The 19417-nt window shown below is 41.5% G+C and overlaps 2 protein-coding genes, 1 long non-coding RNA gene and 1 pseudogene across 8 annotated transcripts; all 4 read left to right on the top strand.

Annotated features, from left to right (window-relative positions):
• Positions 1-1710: 1710 nt before the first annotated feature.
• Positions 1711-3630, top strand: LOC115679191 (F-box/LRR-repeat protein At1g67190-like; annotated as a pseudogene).
• Positions 3631-3959: 329 nt separating this feature from the next.
• On the top strand, positions 3960-7219 carry LOC130137535 (uncharacterized). The gene is made up of 3 exons (XR_008815949.1): positions 3960-4814; positions 4898-5933; positions 6086-7219. It is a non-coding gene; the product is annotated as an uncharacterized LOC130137535 (long non-coding RNA).
• A 511-nt stretch (positions 7220-7730) lies between these two features.
• LOC115679192 (transcription factor TGA9-like) lies at positions 7731-13116 on the top strand. 4 transcript variants are annotated; one of them, XM_056309063.1, is made up of 12 exons: positions 7731-7795; positions 8141-8322; positions 8444-8538; positions 8906-8985; positions 9293-9538; positions 10429-10476; positions 10623-10682; positions 10807-10933; positions 11142-11413; positions 11853-12074; positions 12473-12615; positions 12797-13116. In XM_056309063.1, exons 2-12 carry the CDS (start codon positions 8195-8197, stop codon positions 12885-12887), a joined length of 1512 nt encoding a protein of 503 aa, XP_056165038.1. In that variant the 5' UTR covers positions 7731-7795; positions 8141-8194; the 3' UTR covers positions 12888-13116. The 4 variants fall into 4 exon arrangements, with proteins under 4 accessions (XP_056165038.1, XP_056165039.1, XP_030458642.1 ...); XM_056309064.1 differs by lacking the exon at positions 7731-7795 and having other exon boundaries at positions 7913-8322; positions 9293-9341; positions 9447-9538; XM_030602782.2 differs by lacking the exon at positions 7731-7795 and having other exon boundaries at positions 7913-8322.
• A 2112-nt stretch (positions 13117-15228) lies between these two features.
• LOC115679035 (uncharacterized) lies at positions 15229-17608 on the top strand. 3 transcript variants are annotated; one of them, XM_030602567.2, is made up of 5 exons: positions 15229-15528; positions 15637-15893; positions 16389-16600; positions 16672-16933; positions 17152-17608. In XM_030602567.2, the coding sequence occupies exons 2-5, from the start codon at positions 15645-15647 to the stop codon at positions 17488-17490; spliced, it is 1062 nt and encodes a 353-aa protein (XP_030458427.1). In that variant the 5' UTR covers positions 15229-15528; positions 15637-15644; the 3' UTR covers positions 17491-17608. The 3 variants fall into 3 exon arrangements, with proteins under 3 accessions (XP_030458427.1, XP_030458426.1, XP_030458425.1); XM_030602566.2 differs by having other exon boundaries at positions 15614-15893; XM_030602565.2 differs by having other exon boundaries at positions 15230-15528; positions 15629-15893.
• The last annotated feature ends 1809 nt before the right edge of the window (positions 17609-19417 follow it).

Here is a 19417-nt window from a genome sequence, read left to right as displayed (position 1 = left end):
CTTATATTTATATCGTATAAACTGTATTGAAGTGTACGAGATAAGTAGTAATTATATAAAAATACGGAGTGAGTTTCACTGTACATGCGATTTATTTAGTTTAATAATAGTGGGCAACACGACTCGCCTCATGTCCACTTAATTTATTTCAAATACAGTACTATAAAAAAAGGAGAAAAGGGAAAAAAAAAGAGGTCATTCTAATTCATACCTCCAACAATTTCGCTTAGGTGTGATCGGTTCTCGGTTTGGTCCGGTCTAGTCCCACCTAGGAATTATGAACCAGATTAGAAGGACCGGTTTTCAAGTTTTTTTGAATTGGGAACCAGATCACTTGGTCTTGGAATCGAACTGACCGATTCGGTCTGATTTTGGGGTGGTCTAATGGAAATGGTCTCGTTTTTGGAACCCTGAGGTGTTTGTGAAAATTCCTCAAAGCCAACGACTGTGAAACTTTTCTGATCTAAATAGCTAGATCCATTTGCAGAACCATCAACAGATTAACCAACTATGATTCAACTAAGGATCTGAGTAAACAAAATAGGAAAAAAGGACGATAGATACAATTATAATCAGTACAGTTCAATTTCACAAGCTCCTCATCAACAAAAATAACTAATAATACCACAAATGGTGAGGACCACGATGAGATCCAGCACACAAAACGATCCGATCTCACATCAAAGGGAAAATGATACAAATAGTTCCTGAACTTTGGCCCAATGTGCATTTTGGTCCTTGAACTTTTAATTTGTTCAATGTAGTCCCTAAACTTTAATTTAATGTACAATGTGGTCCCTGAACTTTTAATTTGTTCAATGTTATTCCTAAACTTTTGGTACATGTTCAATTCAGTTCCTAAACTATATAAAAATGTTCAATGCAGTCCTTTCCATTAATTCAAGTTCAGGGACTATATTGAACATTTTCACATAGTTCAGGGACTGAATTGAACATGTACCAAAAGTTCAGGGATGACATCAAACAAATTAAAAGTTCAGGGACCATATTGAACATTAGTTTAAAGTTCAGGGACTAAATTGAACAAATTAAAAGTTCAGGGACCAAATTGCACATTGGGCCAAAGTTCAGGGATTGTTTATATCACTATCCCCACATCAAATGACTAGATAGATGAATCAAGACTTGTGAAAAACAAACATATATCGCTCATGACAAGCAAAACCAAAAAGGAGTTGAGAGAAATGGAAGCTTTACTTGAACTGCGAATGACAAAGCTCAAGAAGGAGAAGGACAGAGAGATAGAGTGACCGGGAGCAAATGAAGAGGGACTGCTCTTGTGAGATGAGTGCGAGTGATGAAGATGAGAGCCGAGAGGGAAAGAGCGAGCTTGAGAGGCGTGAGAGGAAAAAGAGAGGGGAAAGAGGGATTATGGTTTACATTTTTTTAAGAAATAAAACAAATAAAAACAATAATTGATCTGGCCGGGGCTATTCAGGTGGGCGGTTCCACCCCTAGAAACGGGAACCGGACCGATGCTCCCGGAAATCTTCCGGAACCGGCTGGTTCGGTCCGGGCGGTTTCGTTGCCCACCCCTACTTCCATTGCCTATTATTTTCCTTATAATTATTTGCTAAAATACAGACCTAGAAATCGAGAAAGAAAAAGAAAAATCAAAACAAGAGGCGCGAACACGCTCGGAAAAAAGGCATACGACCCGACCCGACCCGTCCCGCCCCCATGAGCGAATTGCTTCTTCCCCATGACACGAAACAGTCCTCCGTCTCTCTCTCTCTCGCTCGCCCTCCGACGAAACAATCTCTGTATCAACATCATCGACAGCCATGGCGGGACGATCTTGACCGCGCCGTCGGTCCTCCTTCGGAAGCCGAACCGGCCTTCTCGCGGGGGCCGCATTCACTCGAATCGTGGCAGGATTCACCGGGTCGGTCGAGTGACGCGAGCTCCGTCGCCGCACAACTTCATCATCATCATCATCTCATGCGGTTTTGATTCCTATCCCTGGTGCGTTTAGATGATCTGACGGATTTGATGGTCGTCGTCGTCGTCTTGCTGCTTGCGCACTGTTTGGACTGGGTACGAGCGCGTTCGGTTTCGAGGATCACGTTCGTTGCTTGATCCGTTGAGGATTTCGTGTTCCGCCTGCTTGAAATGTGTTTTTGTTAGAGCAATCGGTTTGATCGGCGGTTAGGGCTAGGAATACCATTCGGTGACTGCGCGTTTTTTGATCATGGAGAGCCTGCCTCTCGAGGTGATCGGGAACATACTGTCGCGGCTGGCCGCGGCCAGGGACGTGGTCGTGGCTTCCGCGACGTGCCGGAAGTGGCTAGAAGCTCGCCGGAAGCATCTCCGCAGTCTCTCGTTTAGGGTCAGCGATTGGTCTGGTTATCGCGACTATGGTAGCAGTCAAGCGGGAATTTGGATAACCCAGACCATATTCCAAACCGCCGGATTGCGGAGCCTCTCGCTTCGATTGGATGAGGTCGACGAAGAGTTCTCGGCTTCCGCGGTGGTGGCTTGGCTCTTGTACACTAGGGAGACGTTGCGCAGCTTGGATTATAGCGTCCGGACGATCGGAGATGTGAACATCCTCGAAATTTGCGGGAGGCAGAAGCTTTAGATTTTGGACTTGTCGCATAGTTCTATCTCGGGGGTCGAACCAAATTATTACAGGTTTGCTGGCTTGAAGTCCCTCTCTTTGAGTTATGTCAGTATCTCGGCATTGGATTTGAGTCTTCTAGTCAGCACGTGTCCGAAGCTTGAGAAATTGGATCTCATTAGTCCAGTCATTGCAATGTCAGATGCACAAGTCACAGTTGAGGTCAGTAGTGTTATGTTGAGGCGCTTTTACATTGAGGCGACAAGTTTGGACAAATTCGTTTTGGAAGCAGATAGTATCGAGTCTTTGCACCTAAAAAGTTGCTCCCTTGAGCTTTTCGAACTCAATGGAAAGGAGACTTTGAAGCATTTCAAGATTGACGACGTAAGCATTTTACATCTTGATATTGGTGATTCTGTTGATAATCTTGACATAGTGGATGTTAAAGACTTCACCATTACATCCCCAAAGTTCTTTCAGATGATTTCGAAATCAGCAAAATTGAGGAGGCTACGACTTTGGGATGTAATGTTTGATGATGAGGATGAGATTGTGGAAATAGAAACCATTGCTCTCTGCTTTCCACAACTTAGCCATCTGTCGTTGAGTTGCGACTTGAGAGATGGAATGCTTCAATATGGTCTTCATGGATCTTTTCATTTTGAAAATGTGGTCGTTTTGGAGCTTGGATGGACATTTCTGAACGATCTCTTTTCAGACTGGGTCGAATTAATGCTAAATTGTTGCCCGAATCTCAAGAAGTTGGTTATTAGTGGAGTAGTCTCAGACCTCAAAACCCATGAAGAATGTCAGTTGCTGGCCAGTTTCACCTCAGCTATTGTATGTGTCATGCGGGAATATGTCAACATAGAAGTAGTGTTTGAGTACAACTAGAATATTGTCAAAAGACTGTTTGCAGAATTTCAATTTTGTGTTACATATATGTGAACAAAGTCCAATTTTTCGTCACATGTACAAATGAACAAACTACAAATGACTCCTTTTATATTTTTGTTTTCATTAATGTGATATTGGAAAAAGCTGTTAATTGAGAGTCCTAATTATAAAATATAGCTTCGTTCAGTGAACTACAAGTCAAATTTAGGTTTCACTTGGGTTGCTTGCCAATCTACAATGGCAAGCCTGGGATGACATGTGCTGCAAGATTCTTACCAGCGACTTTGTCTATGGAAATAATTTTCCATAAATTGCTGGCTCTAATTCTTTACTTGAATATGTAGATTTTCCTCATATATGAACAACCAATCAAGGGCCACAAGATGCTTACAAGTAGCTAGATCTATGAAAATAATTATCCACCGCATGTTGGTTTAAGCCTTTTCTGTAACTTTTGAATGTTTCGACGTAAAATAGGTATAAGTCAGATATGATATCTAAATTATGCATCACCTTTTTTCCTCGTTGATATGTACCTGCAGCAACCCTGGAAATTTGGTTTAGTTTGTTTCAACATTTTAGTTTCCTTTTCTTATATGATGACTTTGCCATCATTATCCAATATGAGGAACTATTTTACTTTGATTTGTTTAATGTTAAGTCAACTCAGTTAGCTGAGCTACCTTTTCTTAACACGTGTACATGTGAAGACTACTTCGAGTGCTGTGACAGATCACACTAGAAAGCTATGACAGCATGATCTATATGTACAGCTATACCCCAGACTTGGCCAGTTAGTTGCTTGAGAAATGGGAGGAAGGTGAAGATGTAGAAAATTCATGTCAATAGCGAGACCTGGAGAAGATTGATGATGCGATGGATTTACTTTAGATCGTTAAGGTTCATTTTGTTCTCATTTGCTGGATCTGGATATTCAACTTATCTGGCAGCCAAGCTAAGTATCGCAACATCAGTAGTGTAGTATCATTAATATTCAGTACTGAAGATGATTCTCTTTCAGGCTCAAAAAATATGGGTTGAAATTCAATTTAGACATTTGATTCTAAAAGCTTAAGCCTGTTTTCAGACTGGAATATGATTATCTAGGCAAGTAAGAAGCACCATCATTGTTTTTCCTTTTCTTTCCCTACCTGAATAGACCTGTAAAGGTAAATTAGACAATGGCCACGGAGGCATATTTTTGCTTCCCATTAGATCTCTATGCGCAGAAGGCTTATTATTCAGTGACTTAACATCGCATCCTTGTCGACAGTCTAAGTAGGAGTCAAGGTGTAATGCAAGCACTGGGTTAAGTTCAGAAACCAAGGGACCTTAGGTACTGAATTTCTTCAATCTAGTTTTAGATCTCCTCTGTGATTTATATGATTGCATAATGATGCACCATGGTCTTATCTACAGTTGTGCAAGCATAACCGCATCTGGCTCTGTCATGTCTTCCCACTCAGAGAAGCTGTGCTTTATAGATAGGCGATCAATTTTTCTTTTAACCATAGTACGTGATCAGACTTTGCTGAGCATGAAGGCAAAGGGAGACTCTCTTCACTCTCAATGGATGGCCAAAAACTAGTTGTAGATTCAGTACCAGGTGGGTTACTTCTGTTGTGCTGTAATGTGTATTTGTGTGATGAACTGGTGAGGCAGTAAGAGTGTCACTCAGATATTTCAATTTTGCATTCTAAACTGTAATATGTCAAGATATGTGCACTGTGGTGCCCTAGCAGAAGTCTTTAGCACATATTGGGTTACCAGTCAGTGCCAAAACTGAAGTGAAAAATTCCTGGAACTATTTCGAACCTGCAAAGTTCCATTAGTTGTTGAGCAACGTTCTCAGCAAGATTGTGGCATACTGGTAAAGTACCAATTCCAGCCATCAGCATCGTTCAGGATTTATCTTGTCAATATATGTATACACTGTGTAATTTTTCCAGGTTGAAACTAAGAATCTTGCATCTATACGGGGGATTGAGGTTTAGAAGTTGCTTGGAAGGACGAAGTCTTGTGTTACTTGGGGTAAGATTGTGGCGTTGGAGATCAAAACGCCGCCAATTTGATCACATTGATACGATCTTCCAAAGCTTCCTAAATCATCAATTGTTAGATATAACTGGTGCTTCTTAATTTTCAGAATGATTGAATCTCGTTCTGGTGGTTGAGGTTGTGTAAACTGCAAAAGATTCTGCTTCTTATGTTGACTTTGATAGGTTACAGGTATATTGACATCCATTCATTATGATTATGAATCCCAAGGAGAGAACTGTTCTCTCCATTCTTGTCCATATGGCCAACCGTTTTCTCTATTATTGCTCTCAGTATAGCCACTTCTAAGTTTGAAGAGGTTGATATAAATCAAGCATTTTGGCCAAAGATGATCTTGTAATTGGTGGGAGGGAAAGGCGGACTCAAGGGGGGCGCTAGCTCTCACCCCGGCCGTTAGGTACATGGTGCAATTTTCATGAACTATGTATCGTATCTCATGTAGTTTCTTGTAAAATTCCTTAATCCCATCCCCTCCGCTCTGGGATTTTACAAATACTCTTTTACTTCGTCTCCTCTTGTCTAAAACTCTCAGCTAGCCATATGCGACAGGTCAAGGAAGGAATGGCTCTCATCAGTAATCAGCTTCTTCAAGGCACCTGTCTGCAATTTGCCATTGTTGGTCGAGCGCGAAAGCAGCTGGTTCTTCAAGTGACTTACTTGGTCACGGGGACTTTCTTCCGCGAAACTCCTTGGATTAAAGAAGCAATACGTCCAGTAGCGATATCCTAAGTTGGCTGCAATTAGAAAATAGGCCCATTCCATCTATCTTTCGCCATTAGAAGATCCCGAGGGAATGATCTTGAACAATAACATCACCTATACCTATGCACGAAGCACCTAATCAATGAGACCTTTTAAGGAAATAACTGTGCTAAATGCCAATCACTGCAAGATCCTCGGAGTCTATGATTCAGACCGGTCTCTCCAAATGTTGGACAAGAGAAACAGGTTGGGATTGGGAACTTGGGAGGTCCCTCGTAGGACTTAAGTATGTGTCCTTACCTAATTCACGAACCACGTCTCGGGAAGGGCAAACCCTTTGTGTTGTCCAATTAGTGATTGGTTTTGAGCAGGGAATTATTGGTTTGTAGGTATACTACCCACGATGGGCGTAGATGCACGACTAGTGTTACTTTTTCAAATGGAAAGTTGCATCCACCTCTTTATGAAAAGATCTCATGGGCCCATTTACCTAAAAGTCTCCGTCTAAAATTAGGGAGACCAAGCCCTGTCATAGATTTATTTTCAATAATGCTAGCCATTGACATGTAAGTCCAAACAATCTCTCTCTCTCATAAGTTTTTCTACATTCTTTGGGGTAGGACACTTCTCCTACAAGAATATGATATGTCGAGGTTCAGGCGAAGGCATTGTTTACATTAGCCACATACATGATGGCCTCAGTGTAAACGAATGAAGGGACTTACATGTCAATGGCTTTGCCTGGGGCATGCACCCGAAGACCTCAGGAACAAAAAAGATAATGAATTTCTATTATTGGAAAGGAATCTCAATGTGGCATGATTTTAGGTGATGACAGGGAATGGATGTTGACCCATTAACAAAGGAGATAATACCAAACAAATCCATCTCATCGAGCGGGGTTTTTAATGATGCAAGTGGGCACCTTTGCCTGTGCTTTGATTATTCAAATGTTTTGGTTGAAATGGCATTGGATCAGAGTTTTGGGTACAGCCTCTCTCTCTCTCAAGGTTCTTGTATTAGGTGTCAAGAGTTTAAACGAATCCCCTTGGAGGGTATTCAAAATATTTAAGAGGAAAGCCCTTTAATTTAAGGAAAATGTGAAAATTTCCCCCCTCACCTTCTCCTGAGAAAAAAGATGTTGTCTCATCCTGCTAATCAGAGCATGTATCTATTGTTCATTACTCATTTTTAGGTACAACAAGTACTTGCTGCATGCTGATGATAAATGGGCCAATTGAAGAACACAGGCGGTTGCAGAGAGAGAGAGAGAGAGACTGAGAGAGAGAGAAGGACCAATGGAAAGACACAGGCGGTTGCAGAGAGAGAGAGAGAGAGAGAGAGAGTGGAGTAGGAGTCGGTGATTCTAGTGGGTTCCTTCTAAGGACCCCACCTCTTAATTGAAATTTCTTTCTTTTTAAAAATATTTCATTTTTGTATTATAGGAGCATATAAATAATTTTCCAAAGGGTGGCCTGTGAAAGGTCTGCAAGGACAAGATTTTCTGGACCTATGGGCCAAGTCTCAAAAACCTGCTGCAAGTGTTCACAGCAGAGGGTAAGAGCAGCACCCAGAAACCCAAAAAAGGGACCTGTCTAATATAAGAGTTTCTTCACCTAAAAGTAGAGAAGCTAGAGAGAGAGAGAGAGAGAGAGAGAGAGAGAGAGAGAGGGAGAGGTCCATGATGTTTGTATGTACTCATCTGAAAAGAAAGTTTCGATCTTCTTGGGTTAGTTCTGTACCTCTCAACTTCATGTCCAGCTCAAAATATGCCATTACTTCCTCGTAGAATTTTCTGAGTCAATGTCAACTCGCATGTTCTTCACCACCTGCTGAATCAGAATCTCTCAGCTCTTCAAACTCTTCATAATCTAACGTGTTTCTTGGTTTCTAATGTTTCAGTTGCTTATGAGGAGAGGGAGATGAGCACGGTTTGAGCTTCGGAAAGTTGTTGGCATGGCGAGCCACAGACTTGGAGAAACTGGTTTATCAGAAGCGGGACCTTCAAGTCATCATCATCACCATCACCATCACCATGTTCCTTATTCAGTTCTCGGAATTAATGCTTCGTCCTCCAGTTTCATGTATTAAAAAAAAGACTACAACTTTTTCTTTGTTTCTGATAACTGGTCAAAATGGCTTGTGTGTTTCGTCTTCTGACATGCACGGTTCACTGTTGGATCTTTTTTGTTTTTTCCGGATCAGCAATCAAGAAGGACCAGCTTTTGATTTCGGAGAGCTAGAAGAAGCAATGGTTCTGCAAGAAGTCAATATCAGAAATGATGCAGATCATAAAGCCTGTATGCCAATTCTCGTAAAAAACCGCAGTGTTTCTTGATTTTGTTTCTACTTCATTCGGTGACGTCTTTATAAGCACGATAAATTATTTTCTAGAGAGAAAGAAAAATAGCCTGAAAATGTCTACAGAGCGCAGAGGCCGAGAATTTCCATTTCCATTACAGCAATCATTTTTAACACAAGGAAGACTCGAATGGCGTGAAGCTACAACCATATAGAAACAAAAAGCCCCACCCCTTTTTGCTTGGTGAAACCATAAAGCTTTGAAGAAAAAGATTGATGTGGGTCGAAAAAGATTCAGAATATATGGAGGGGTGTCTTTAATGTTTGGGCGATTCTCTGAGATTTCTCTTTGGTGATATCCTGCAGCTTTTTACTCATCAGGAAGGCCTTCAGCTACTCTGGAAATGTTCCCTTCGTGGCCAATGAGATTCCAGCAAACCCCAAGAGTAGTTTTCCAACCCCCTTCTCCTTCATTTTTCGACATGCCCCTTTTCTATTTTTCTTCTCTACTATCTCTTTTTGGTGAATATCTTAAACATAAAGCACAACATCAGTCTAAATCACAACCTCCCATCAATTTCCCACGACGGTCATGTATATCTCTCTCCCAGTTCAACAAATCTTTTAGGTCATCTTTATTATGCATTTTTTTTTTTTGGGTTGAGGGGTTGCTTTTTCAAAAGACAAAATGGGGTTCATTTAATGTTCCTTTTTTTCCCTTCTGATGCATCATATATGTCCATTTGGATGCAGGGAAGTTCAAGGTCAGTAGGAGAGAGCAGCGGTGACTCAGAAGGATCGGGTGCGAACAACCTCAACACAACACCACTTTCTTCGAGCAAAACTGAGGCGCAGCTTGTACTAGAGTCGCCCATCAGTAACAAGGCTTCTTCTTCTTCTTCTTCAGCTCATCATCAAAAGGCACAGCAACAAGAAATGGCAAGCGTCGTCTCCCAAGATCCACCTGCTTCTTCAAGATCGGCCCAAGATAATAACAAGGTTCTTCTTTTCTTCTTTTTTCTCGTTTAATGCCTCTCCGGCCAGGACAAAAAACATTTTTTTGCACTTGCTCTCCTATTTCTACTACAATTTTTATTTCATGCTATCGAGTCTACAAACCTTTTCTTTCTTTGGGCAATATGAAGCTACTTATCTTATAAAAACTCTTTTTTTTCATATTTTAGGGGTCTCGGATATCGTTGTGATTCTGTCTCTCTAGCTTTCCCGGTCCTATGTGAGAGAGTCTTGTCTTTGTTTGGATGCTTTGCACAGATCCCAACAACTACCTGGGAAACCAAACAAAAGTCCTTGACAAGAAAGACATTGAGAGGTGAAAATCAAGGTGTTTCTGTTCCTATGATATGATACCTTAAAGAATTTGGAGCAAACCCAAAGAAAAAGGACCTCTCACTCACTGAGTGGTTATTGCCACTGTTCATCATAGTACTAACGACCAACTCCCACTAAGCTCAGTGGAGATTACATCAACAACATAATCCCAAAAAGAAAAAAAATGGAAAATGGGAAAAAAAGAGAGAGAACCAATTGCATGACAGAAATTTTGTCTGTAATTTGAGTCATGGTATTATTACCCACCTGGCTGGCCATTTTGTAATTTGAGTCATGGTATTATTACCCACCTGGCTGGCCATTTTGTATGCTATACTTCTCTTTGCCAAAGCTCCATTTCATACTTGTTTGGATAAAAGAGAAATCGAAAAGAGACGCCCTTTTATATTCAAATCCTCAACTACCGACACCAATTGAAGCAAGCATCATTATACAAAGGGGAAATATATATCATGCTTCACAACTCTTTCTAGCTATTGGGGTTTCTATTCTGATAATTTTTTCATTTTATTAATATAATATTTGCGTCATTTCTGCAGAAGAAGGGAACAGCTGGTACAACCTCCGAGAAACATCTCGATGCCAAGGTCCTTAAATCACTAATTTACTATCATATGCTGCTAGATTATGGTTCTAAACGTGAAGGACAGACAGCTTATATGTGTCTGTAGACTGTATGGAGTCTTTACTCATTGGGTTTAAAAGAATGGCATTTTTCGTTAATTAATTGCAGACAATGAGACGTTTAGCTCAAAATAGAGAAGCAGCTAGAAAAAGTCGTCTCAGGAAGAAGGTACATTCATGCACATTTTCTAGCAGCTCAAAGTCTCCATTTCTGTCTTATATTCTGATACATATCATTATCACATGCCCTCTTTAATAAACTTGGATTGACAGAAAAATTTTCTTTCCAACAGGCTTATGTACAGCAGCTTGAATCAAGCAGGATCAAGCTTACTCAATTAGAGCAAGAACTTCAGCGCGCAAGATCACAGGGCTTGCTTTTGGGCTCTTATGGCGGCGCCGGTGGAAATATGAGCTCCGGTGAGTCAAAGATGCAGTGTGCTTTTCACCATCTTAATAGAAAGCCTAAGACGGAGTTCAATATTAGTGGATATATTAGATCGTAGTTCCTTCATTTCCAGCGGTTCAATATCATAAATAACTTTCGACCAAAAGAAAAAAAGTATAATGAATAACTGAGGTGAATTATGTATTCATTCGTTCTAAACACCGAGCGTTTTGTTTATAGGGGCTGCGGTATTCGATGTGGAATATGCAAGGTGGTTGGACGATGATCACCGGCACATGTCGGAGCTCCGGACCGCATTGAAAGCCCATTTGTCGGACAACGATCTGAGGATGATGGTGGATGGTTACATTTCCCACTACGACGAGATTTTTAGGCTCAGGGGGGTCACCGCCCGAACCGATGTCTTTCACCTCCTCACCGGCATGTGGAGTTCTCCCGCCGAGCGCTGCTTCCTCTGGATTGGCGGGTTCCGGCCCTCCGATCTCATCAAGGTCGGCAATAGAATTTCGCGTTCATTTCTTATCATTTTGCTATATTTTCATGACAATTTATCTCGAGAAGTAATGTAACATATTTTTCTATTGTTTTAAAATCATAATTTGAACAAGCAGCAAAAAATAAAAATAAAAATAAAAGGATTTAAAGAAAGTAGATTTCGCCCACCATTATCTTATGATTTGGACGATTCAGCCGACAGCCGTTGACCGTTTTCCCCTAAAATCTAGTTTATCGTTAATTATTGTCCGGCATATAGGGCTAAAAGTCCATGGGCCAAATGACCATACTGCCCCCAGAAAATCCAGAATTCGTCTTCAACTTCTTCTGCACGATATTGTAAATCTGTTTCTACTAACGAAAATAAAAAATGGAAAGAACAGTTCAATCTAAATCTTAGCTTTGTTACTGATGGATTCAAGTAGTGTGTTTCAGATGTTGAGACCCCAGCTAGACCCATTGACGGAACAGCAGCTGATGGGGATATACAGCCTCCAGCAATCGTCGCAGCAGGCGGAGGAGGCGCTCTCGCAAGGCCTCGACCAGCTCCAGCACTCGCTCGTCGACACCGTCGCCGGCGGGCCCCTTGTCGACAGCATGCAGCTGATGGCCGTTGCCCTCGGCAGGCTCTCCAACCTCGAGAGCTTCGTTCTCCAGGTATGTACGAGTACTGGACACACCATTAAAATTTTGAGGTCATTATGAGCGTTGCGTAAAATGAATTCGACAGAAATGAGCATAAGAAGACAATAAATTTTTAATTATGAATATGTAAACGTGACTGTCTTGAAAGTTTGTGTGCTTTCGTCAAATGACATCACATGAGATAAGTAGATACGCTAATGTGTGATGTCCAAAACTTCGGAAAAGATCATGAGGTGACAAGTGCAGGTTCATGTCGACAGATGTTCTTGAAAAAGATACACTCCAAAGAGATTCCCCTTTCGAAGTACTTGCTCAGCTAGGAAAGATTAGTGTTACATCAAGAATAATTTGCATCTTTGTGATAGAAACTTCAGTGACAAGGATGATGTTGCAAATGATATTCACTGCAGGCTGACAACTTGAGGCAGCAAACCCTTCATCAGTTGTGGCGGATATTGACGGTCAGGCAGGCGGCGCGTTGCTTTTTGATGATCGGAGAGTACTACAGCCGGTTGCAAGCCTTAAGTTCGCTCTGGGTGTCTCGTCCACGGGAGTAAGATCAAATCCATAGTCACCATTTTATGCAATCTCTCTGGATATATATAAGCCGAGAATTCTGATTACTTGCTATCATGAAACAGTTAATTGTTAACAGATTATTTTGGAATGAACTTGAATACTTCTTTATACTCAGTACATAGACCGCGCTCATTCACACTGCTGCAACTGCGCAGGAACTCGATCAATGACGACGGGTCGTGCCAAACGACAACGGATCTGCAAGCGGTTCAATCTGCTCAAAATCACTTCCCTCCTTTCCGATAGCCTACAGCTTGCGCGACGCATTCAAGTGCATACCTGCTTTAATTACAAAAATGTTGGCAAGGTTCCTAAGCCTTAGCTAATTAGAGGGAAAAAATATAGCCGTTCTTCCTTCTTCTTTTTTCCATTTCAGTTGCTTTAATTATCACGGTTTCTTTTAAGTTTCATTAGTGAATATTATGATGTAATCATCTTGTAAATGTGAAATGCTCTGTGCAAATTAGTTTAGAAAGGTGTCTTACGTGCTTTTCAAATTCCATAATGTAATTATATATTCTAGCGGAGGGATTTTATGTGAAATCTTAAGAACCAATTTGCGTGAGTCGATAAGATATCGAGAAATATTTCAAGAATTAGTGACTCGGACAAGATATATCATTAGTGCCAAATAATTTTAAAACAAACTGAAATGGAAACTGTCGTCTATTACTAAAAGTTGAATTCAATCATCAGTACGTACAATTGTTACTCGTACACTTGCCGATGCCACAACCCAGTTTGTATTACATTGCCAATATAAATACCGAAACAAAGTGCAAGGAAATTCGAGCTCATTTCTGTCGAGTCCGGCTATTCGTTCCTTGGTTACCAAGTCAATTCATTTTTCTAATGACCATTCAATTCAAGGGCCATCTATTCACCATTGGGATGCACCAGAAGTCACAAGGTATTGATTAGTCTAATCACGCAAGGTTGGCATTGCATTGGCGTCATTGTCAGCGTGCCTTTTGGCCTCAGCATACACACAATTTGCATATAAGAAGGCGACCTTATCTCACTTCTTTTTAATCTCGTTATTATTTGCGCACGTCCCTTTTCAAGATTAGGTCTCTCTGATTTAATTAAAAGATTAGAAAAGAACAAAAAAAGGGGGTTAATGCTTCTTTCGCTTTCCACGTCTTTACTTTAGCAGCATTTGCAAATTTATAAAAAAAAATTTTAAAAATCAAAAACGTGCGAAGGTGGGAAAAATGGGAGTCGTTATTTGATGTATTTGACCTTTTCATGGTAGAATATTTTTAAGAAAAAGAATAAGTAATCGTTGAGAAAGTTCGTGACCTGACACTAATTAAGCTCGTTTTAGACAGCAAATTTCTGTAATTAAAGCGGAGTTTGTGTTGGGTTGACGATGGCCATTGCGGTATGGCTTGTGCGTGGCAATCACATCCTCTATGGAGCTTGGAAGCAACAGTTAAGACCAGGACGAACTTGGTTCTTACCAAACGACTTTCTAAAAGATTCACGTTTGATGTCGATTTCTGATCGCGAATTCATGTCATCTTTGATCGCATAACTTGCTAATGAACACCAGTCATTTTGTATCGAGCTCGTGTCATCTTTGAATCGCCTATTTTTAACCACAATATAGTAAAGAATTACGGATCTATTGTCTGATAAAAAGAAGAAGGCAATACAAAAGATTAGATTGAACCACCAGAATATGTCCTGTCCTGGGTCACGTCAGGACATGTTTGAGATCATCAACAACCTTTGCCACTCGCCCGCTGCAGAAACCCACGATCGGCCCAACCTTCTTGGGATTCTGGTCCAGCCCTTTCAAAGAAAGTGTTGCACGAGCTGATCTTCCAGTTCGCTTCCCTTCATTGCGATTCTGGCCCATCATTTCCATTTGGTTCACCGACAATACGGTGCTGTAATTAGCTCTCCATTACATGCCCTTCTTACTCCATAAGTGGTTGTCAAATAGGTCATCTCAAGTTACCCAAAACTCGTTTTGTCTCCCCCCTTCAAGGCAAGGCAAAGAGGGTCCATCACCCACACGTACACTTTCTGAAACTGTACGAGAAGAGCCAGGTCTCTGGCTGTTGGGTGGGAGACATCAGGCATCATCTGTCATTCATGGCATCCTCTTGTTTCTCAGGATTAGCAACGTTAGGCTCTCCAAGTCAATGATTTTCCATTTGGGGGGGGAGGCGGTGGTGGTGTGGTGTAACTTGTGATGAGAGTCGTTGTTCGATACGTTAAACTTGGGCTCTTCAGAGCGAGGATTGATGGTCTTGGAGTTAAAAGGGCAGAACCAGAGTTAGAAAAAAGAAAAAAAAGCCGAGTGCAAGTACCCTTCACATGGAAGCGAGCGTGTGAAGTCCCGCAAGATTCTATCAGTAGTGCCTTTTGGGTTCATAGGGAACTGACTCGTCCTCAAAGTTTGGCCCTTCTGCAGATTTTTTCTCTTCACTCGACGGAGAGGAGTAGGTGCACCTAATGGTCAGAGAGAGAGAGAGAGAGAGAGAGAGAGTCCAAAAGCATCAGCTCCTATTGATGGTCTCTCTTCAGAAGCTTCCATAACGTGACATTATACTTCATTTTCTTTGTTAAGTAGCTTTAAGGAATCAGATGGACGTGATCAGGGGCGGCCACGGAAATTCTCGCGAGTCGTCTGCTTGAACACTGTTCTCCAAACGATGGACGCCACTTCAGCAGCACGAGCAAGAGCGCCATAAAATATCCTACTCAGAAATGACTTTATGAGGCAACGCATTCTGACGCGATTTAGTCAAAGTCTTCAGGCTGCCTCAAATCAACAATAGCACAAATAATGCATCTCTCATAGGAGAAGACAATCTGGACTTCCGAAGCCGCTGAAAGACTGGAAGTTTACTTACCATCTGTATAGTTTCTTCAGGTAAGATGGATTCTTGCTCTTCTTCTTCTTCTCCTCCTCCTCCTCCTGCTTCCTTCTTCTGAGGTCCTTCTCTCTTGGATTGTAGCTAACTCGTGTGTAGGCCACTAGTTTCAGGGATGATTTCGAGAGTGGTGGCAGTTTTGCTGATGGGTCTGATGGTACTATACAAGGCCGCACAGCTTCCTCCTCCGCAGGATGCTGTACTCCCAGCAGATGCTGTAACTACCAGTACAAGGATCAGGCTCGGCGACGGAAGGTATCTGGCTTACAGAGAGAGGGGCGTGGCTAGAGAAAGATCGAACTACAAGGTCATTGTAGTACACGGCTTTGGGAGCTCCAAGGAGATGAATTTTCAGGCACCCCAAGTACGAGAATGATTTCCCCTTGCATTGTATCTGATATGATTAGACCGTAGGCTGCCGTGCCAAATCGGCAACCACTTCAATAGCAGAGATAATGTTGAATATTATCGAAACACAGAGTGTGACTAGGGACAAAAGTACACATAGGAGCACGCATCCAGAACCACTCTATATTTCTTCTTCACATATATTTCACATCTCGGATAGAGCAATAACCTGAAGATGAGTCCGCCTGTATCATGCCACTATTCTTTTTCAGTTTATAATTTCGTCCCCGGCCTTTGAGGAATGGAAATCAGCAAAATTCTATTATGAAGTACGTCTATGAACTTAATTATTTTCGCAAAGGAATGTCGTACCCTATCAACGGTGACATATTTTGGCCAAAAGATTGACAGTAAGACTACACAACTAGGAAGGCCATCAAGTTCATCAGAGGACAGAGTATATGATTTGCATTTATGTATCAATGCAAGTTTCTGAGTTTTAAGTTTGCAGGAACTGATAGAGAAGTTGGGTATATACTTTCTGCTATACGATCGAGCTGGGTATGGAGACAGTGATCCTAACTCAAAGCGCTCCTTAAAGAGTGAAGCTTATGACATTCAGGAACTTGCAGATCAATTAAAACTGGGGCCCAAGTTTTATGTGATCGGGGTTTCAATGGGATCCTACCCTGCCTGGAGTTGCCTAAAACACATACCACATAGGCAAGTCTCATAACCTTCAAATAACTTGTAGCCCCTTCTGGAAACAAATCTTATAGTGCATGGTCGTGCAGACTAGAAGGCATGGCTTTAGTAGTTCCAGTCATCAACTATTCTTGGAAATCTCTTCCGGAGGATTTGACTAGACTGGACTACAGGAGAAAGCTCATCCAGTGGACCCTCTGGCTTGGAAAGTATACCCCCAAATTGCTCCACTGGTGGGTGACTCAAGAATGGCTTCCTTCAACTAATTTCTTGGAGAAGAACCCAATTTTTTTTAACAATCGAGACGTTGATGTCCTCAAGAAGACACCTGGATTCCCAATGCTCACCAAGGTACTTTGTATTACCAATGTGTATGTGAAGGTTTACCTGAATGGCCCTTGTTCTGTCTATTCGTGCTCACAAAGACAAATTCAATCAGCTAAGAATAGAGTTTAAGAAAAAAGGGCGGTGTCCTTATCAGTCTATGGCCAATCCTTGCTGGGGCTCTTATGATCCTCTCTTCCCATTTTCAAGGTTTCTTTCTGACTATAGAAGGCCATTGTGAACAGGATAAACTAAGGAGAAGGCAGGTGTTCGACACACTCCTAAATGACTTCATGGTCAGTTTTGGCAACTGGGAATTTGATCCACTGGATTTAAGCAATCCGTTCCCACGGAATGAAAGCTTTGTTCATATCTGGCAAGGGTACGAAGACAAAGTAGTGCCCTTTCAACTTCAACGGTATGTTTCAGGAAAGCTACCCTGGATTAGGTATCACGAAATTCCCAATGGCGGACATCTGATTGTGCATTACAAGGGGGTATGCGAGGCAATTCTCTGGGCTCTTCTAAATGGAGAACATCTTCCGGATAAACCGGCAACAGCCATGACTTTACACAAATTGTGACTCGCGTAGCTTCTGCAGCTCTTGTTGTCAATAATATATGTGTAAGTGTACTGATCTCACCGTGATACATATACCACTGAAAATTTGGGGGCCCTTGAATGATATCTTCTTCTCTCCATCTGTAAGGCTCAGGTGGGAAGCGATCCCCCACTAGGCCACCCAGCTACCATACCTTACATTTCAGGAAATCTAGAGTCAGTACTGACTGAATTATTTACTATTGTCGCCCTTTCGGATTTAATATATGAACGAAATTGCGGTACTCCAGCAAAGCAATGGCATCAAAATTAACTCCCGTAGATTGATAGTAGTTCATCAGCCGATCAACTCCCAACATTTTCCACCAAGAAATAGAAAAGCACAAAAATTTGGCATTGCCATTAGGAAAACTACATCTAGAGCTCGTGCATCACATATGATTAGGACATACCAGGAGAATGAAGCCTGAAAACTTTGCACTTTCACCTTATATAAAGAAGTTACACGTGCCGAGGAATAACTTTCTAAAATCTCTAGATTTAGGGGGGAAAGAAAAAAAAAGTAGTCTACAGTTCTGCTGGGCCTTTCAACAAAAAGTTCAAGCTCGCACGAAGCTCTGGACTTTGAAAACTTAACAGCATTGACTAAAAACCGCCAAAAGACATGAACTTTAAGCTAGTCGCACACCCAACTGAACAAAGATTTTAGAAGCATTCCCATAAAAGCTGAGCGAGAATCACTACGGTGTCCATAATGTTTGGTTTTGACTAATGCACAAGGAATCAGTGTTTTCGGGTTCTTTGATGAACACATTTAGTGTCATATAGACAGGGTACAGTGTTCTTCATTCACCTGCACTACACACCTAACATGCTAGCAATCTAAAACGCAGCACACTATGTGAGGTTTGAGTGGAGCTAGAAGAAACAAGCAAATACAAATAGTACTAAAAACTGGCGATATATTTCGTTAATATTGGTTGTCGAGAATACCATTGTTGTCATCATTGAGTCATGTGTGCTGATTTGAATAATTGGAATTACTAGGATAACACCTTGGCTTTTCAATAAGATTACGTATCGCAATACTTCAGGCATTTTAAATATCGCCCTAATACCGGGTTTATTTTTTATTTTGGTAAAAAAGTGATGTCGATAAGTGTCCCGAGATATTTGTTGCTTTGGTTTTTTGGCAAGTAACTTGAATCTTTTATCACGCATATATGGGAGGACCTGTCCCAATCACAAGTCCAATCACATCTTGAAAGACAAAGGAACGCTCCCGATTACACACAAACTTCTATCTGCGTCAGATAAGGGAAGTTATCCTGCAAGTACCAATTTACTTTAGTTCTGATGCAGAAGAGAACATTCCTTCTCAAACAAGGAACAACGCCATTTTGATATACTTCATTTCCTTCCTTCCAAAGATAGTAGATGGCACCATCCCATGCCATTTCTTTGCCTTTCCGAAACCAGCAGCATCCAATCCAGCTCTATCTCCCAGCCATGAGCTGCTCGAGACACACTGCATAGCTGAAGAAAATATGACCCCACTGCATTTGAGAAGGGCACTTGAGAAACGAGTTGTCTTGACACTGAAGACGATTTGCAAAGCAAAGCATTAATTAGCCAAAGAACCCCACTTGCCAATTCTGTCTTGAGTAGCTGGCCTGTTAATCATGGCAAGCCAGGAGGTGAGAGCAAGTTTAAGAACATTTAAATTAAACCAAATGAGTCGATTCCAGGGGACCTGCTGCTTCTTATTCCTCACCAGAGCCCAAGTATCAGCTTGACGAAATGTTCCAGATTATGAGCCTTCAAAAACCACTCTGTCAGGAAACTCAGAACAAGAGATTGCACTTAGAGCAGCCTCTATATCCACTAATTGATCAGATCATGCAGGAGGCCAAGCCCATTCATTGTCATGAATCACCTCTGCTTCTTTG

This window comes from Syzygium oleosum, unplaced genomic scaffold, assembly GCF_021117445.2.
Source record: "Syzygium oleosum isolate NSW1041296 unplaced genomic scaffold, Sole_v2.1 Sole_v2.03, whole genome shotgun sequence".
In the NCBI taxonomy this organism is placed as follows: Eukaryota; Viridiplantae; Streptophyta; class Magnoliopsida; order Myrtales; family Myrtaceae; genus Syzygium; species Syzygium oleosum.
This window is presented reverse-complemented; position numbering and strand designations above follow the sequence as displayed.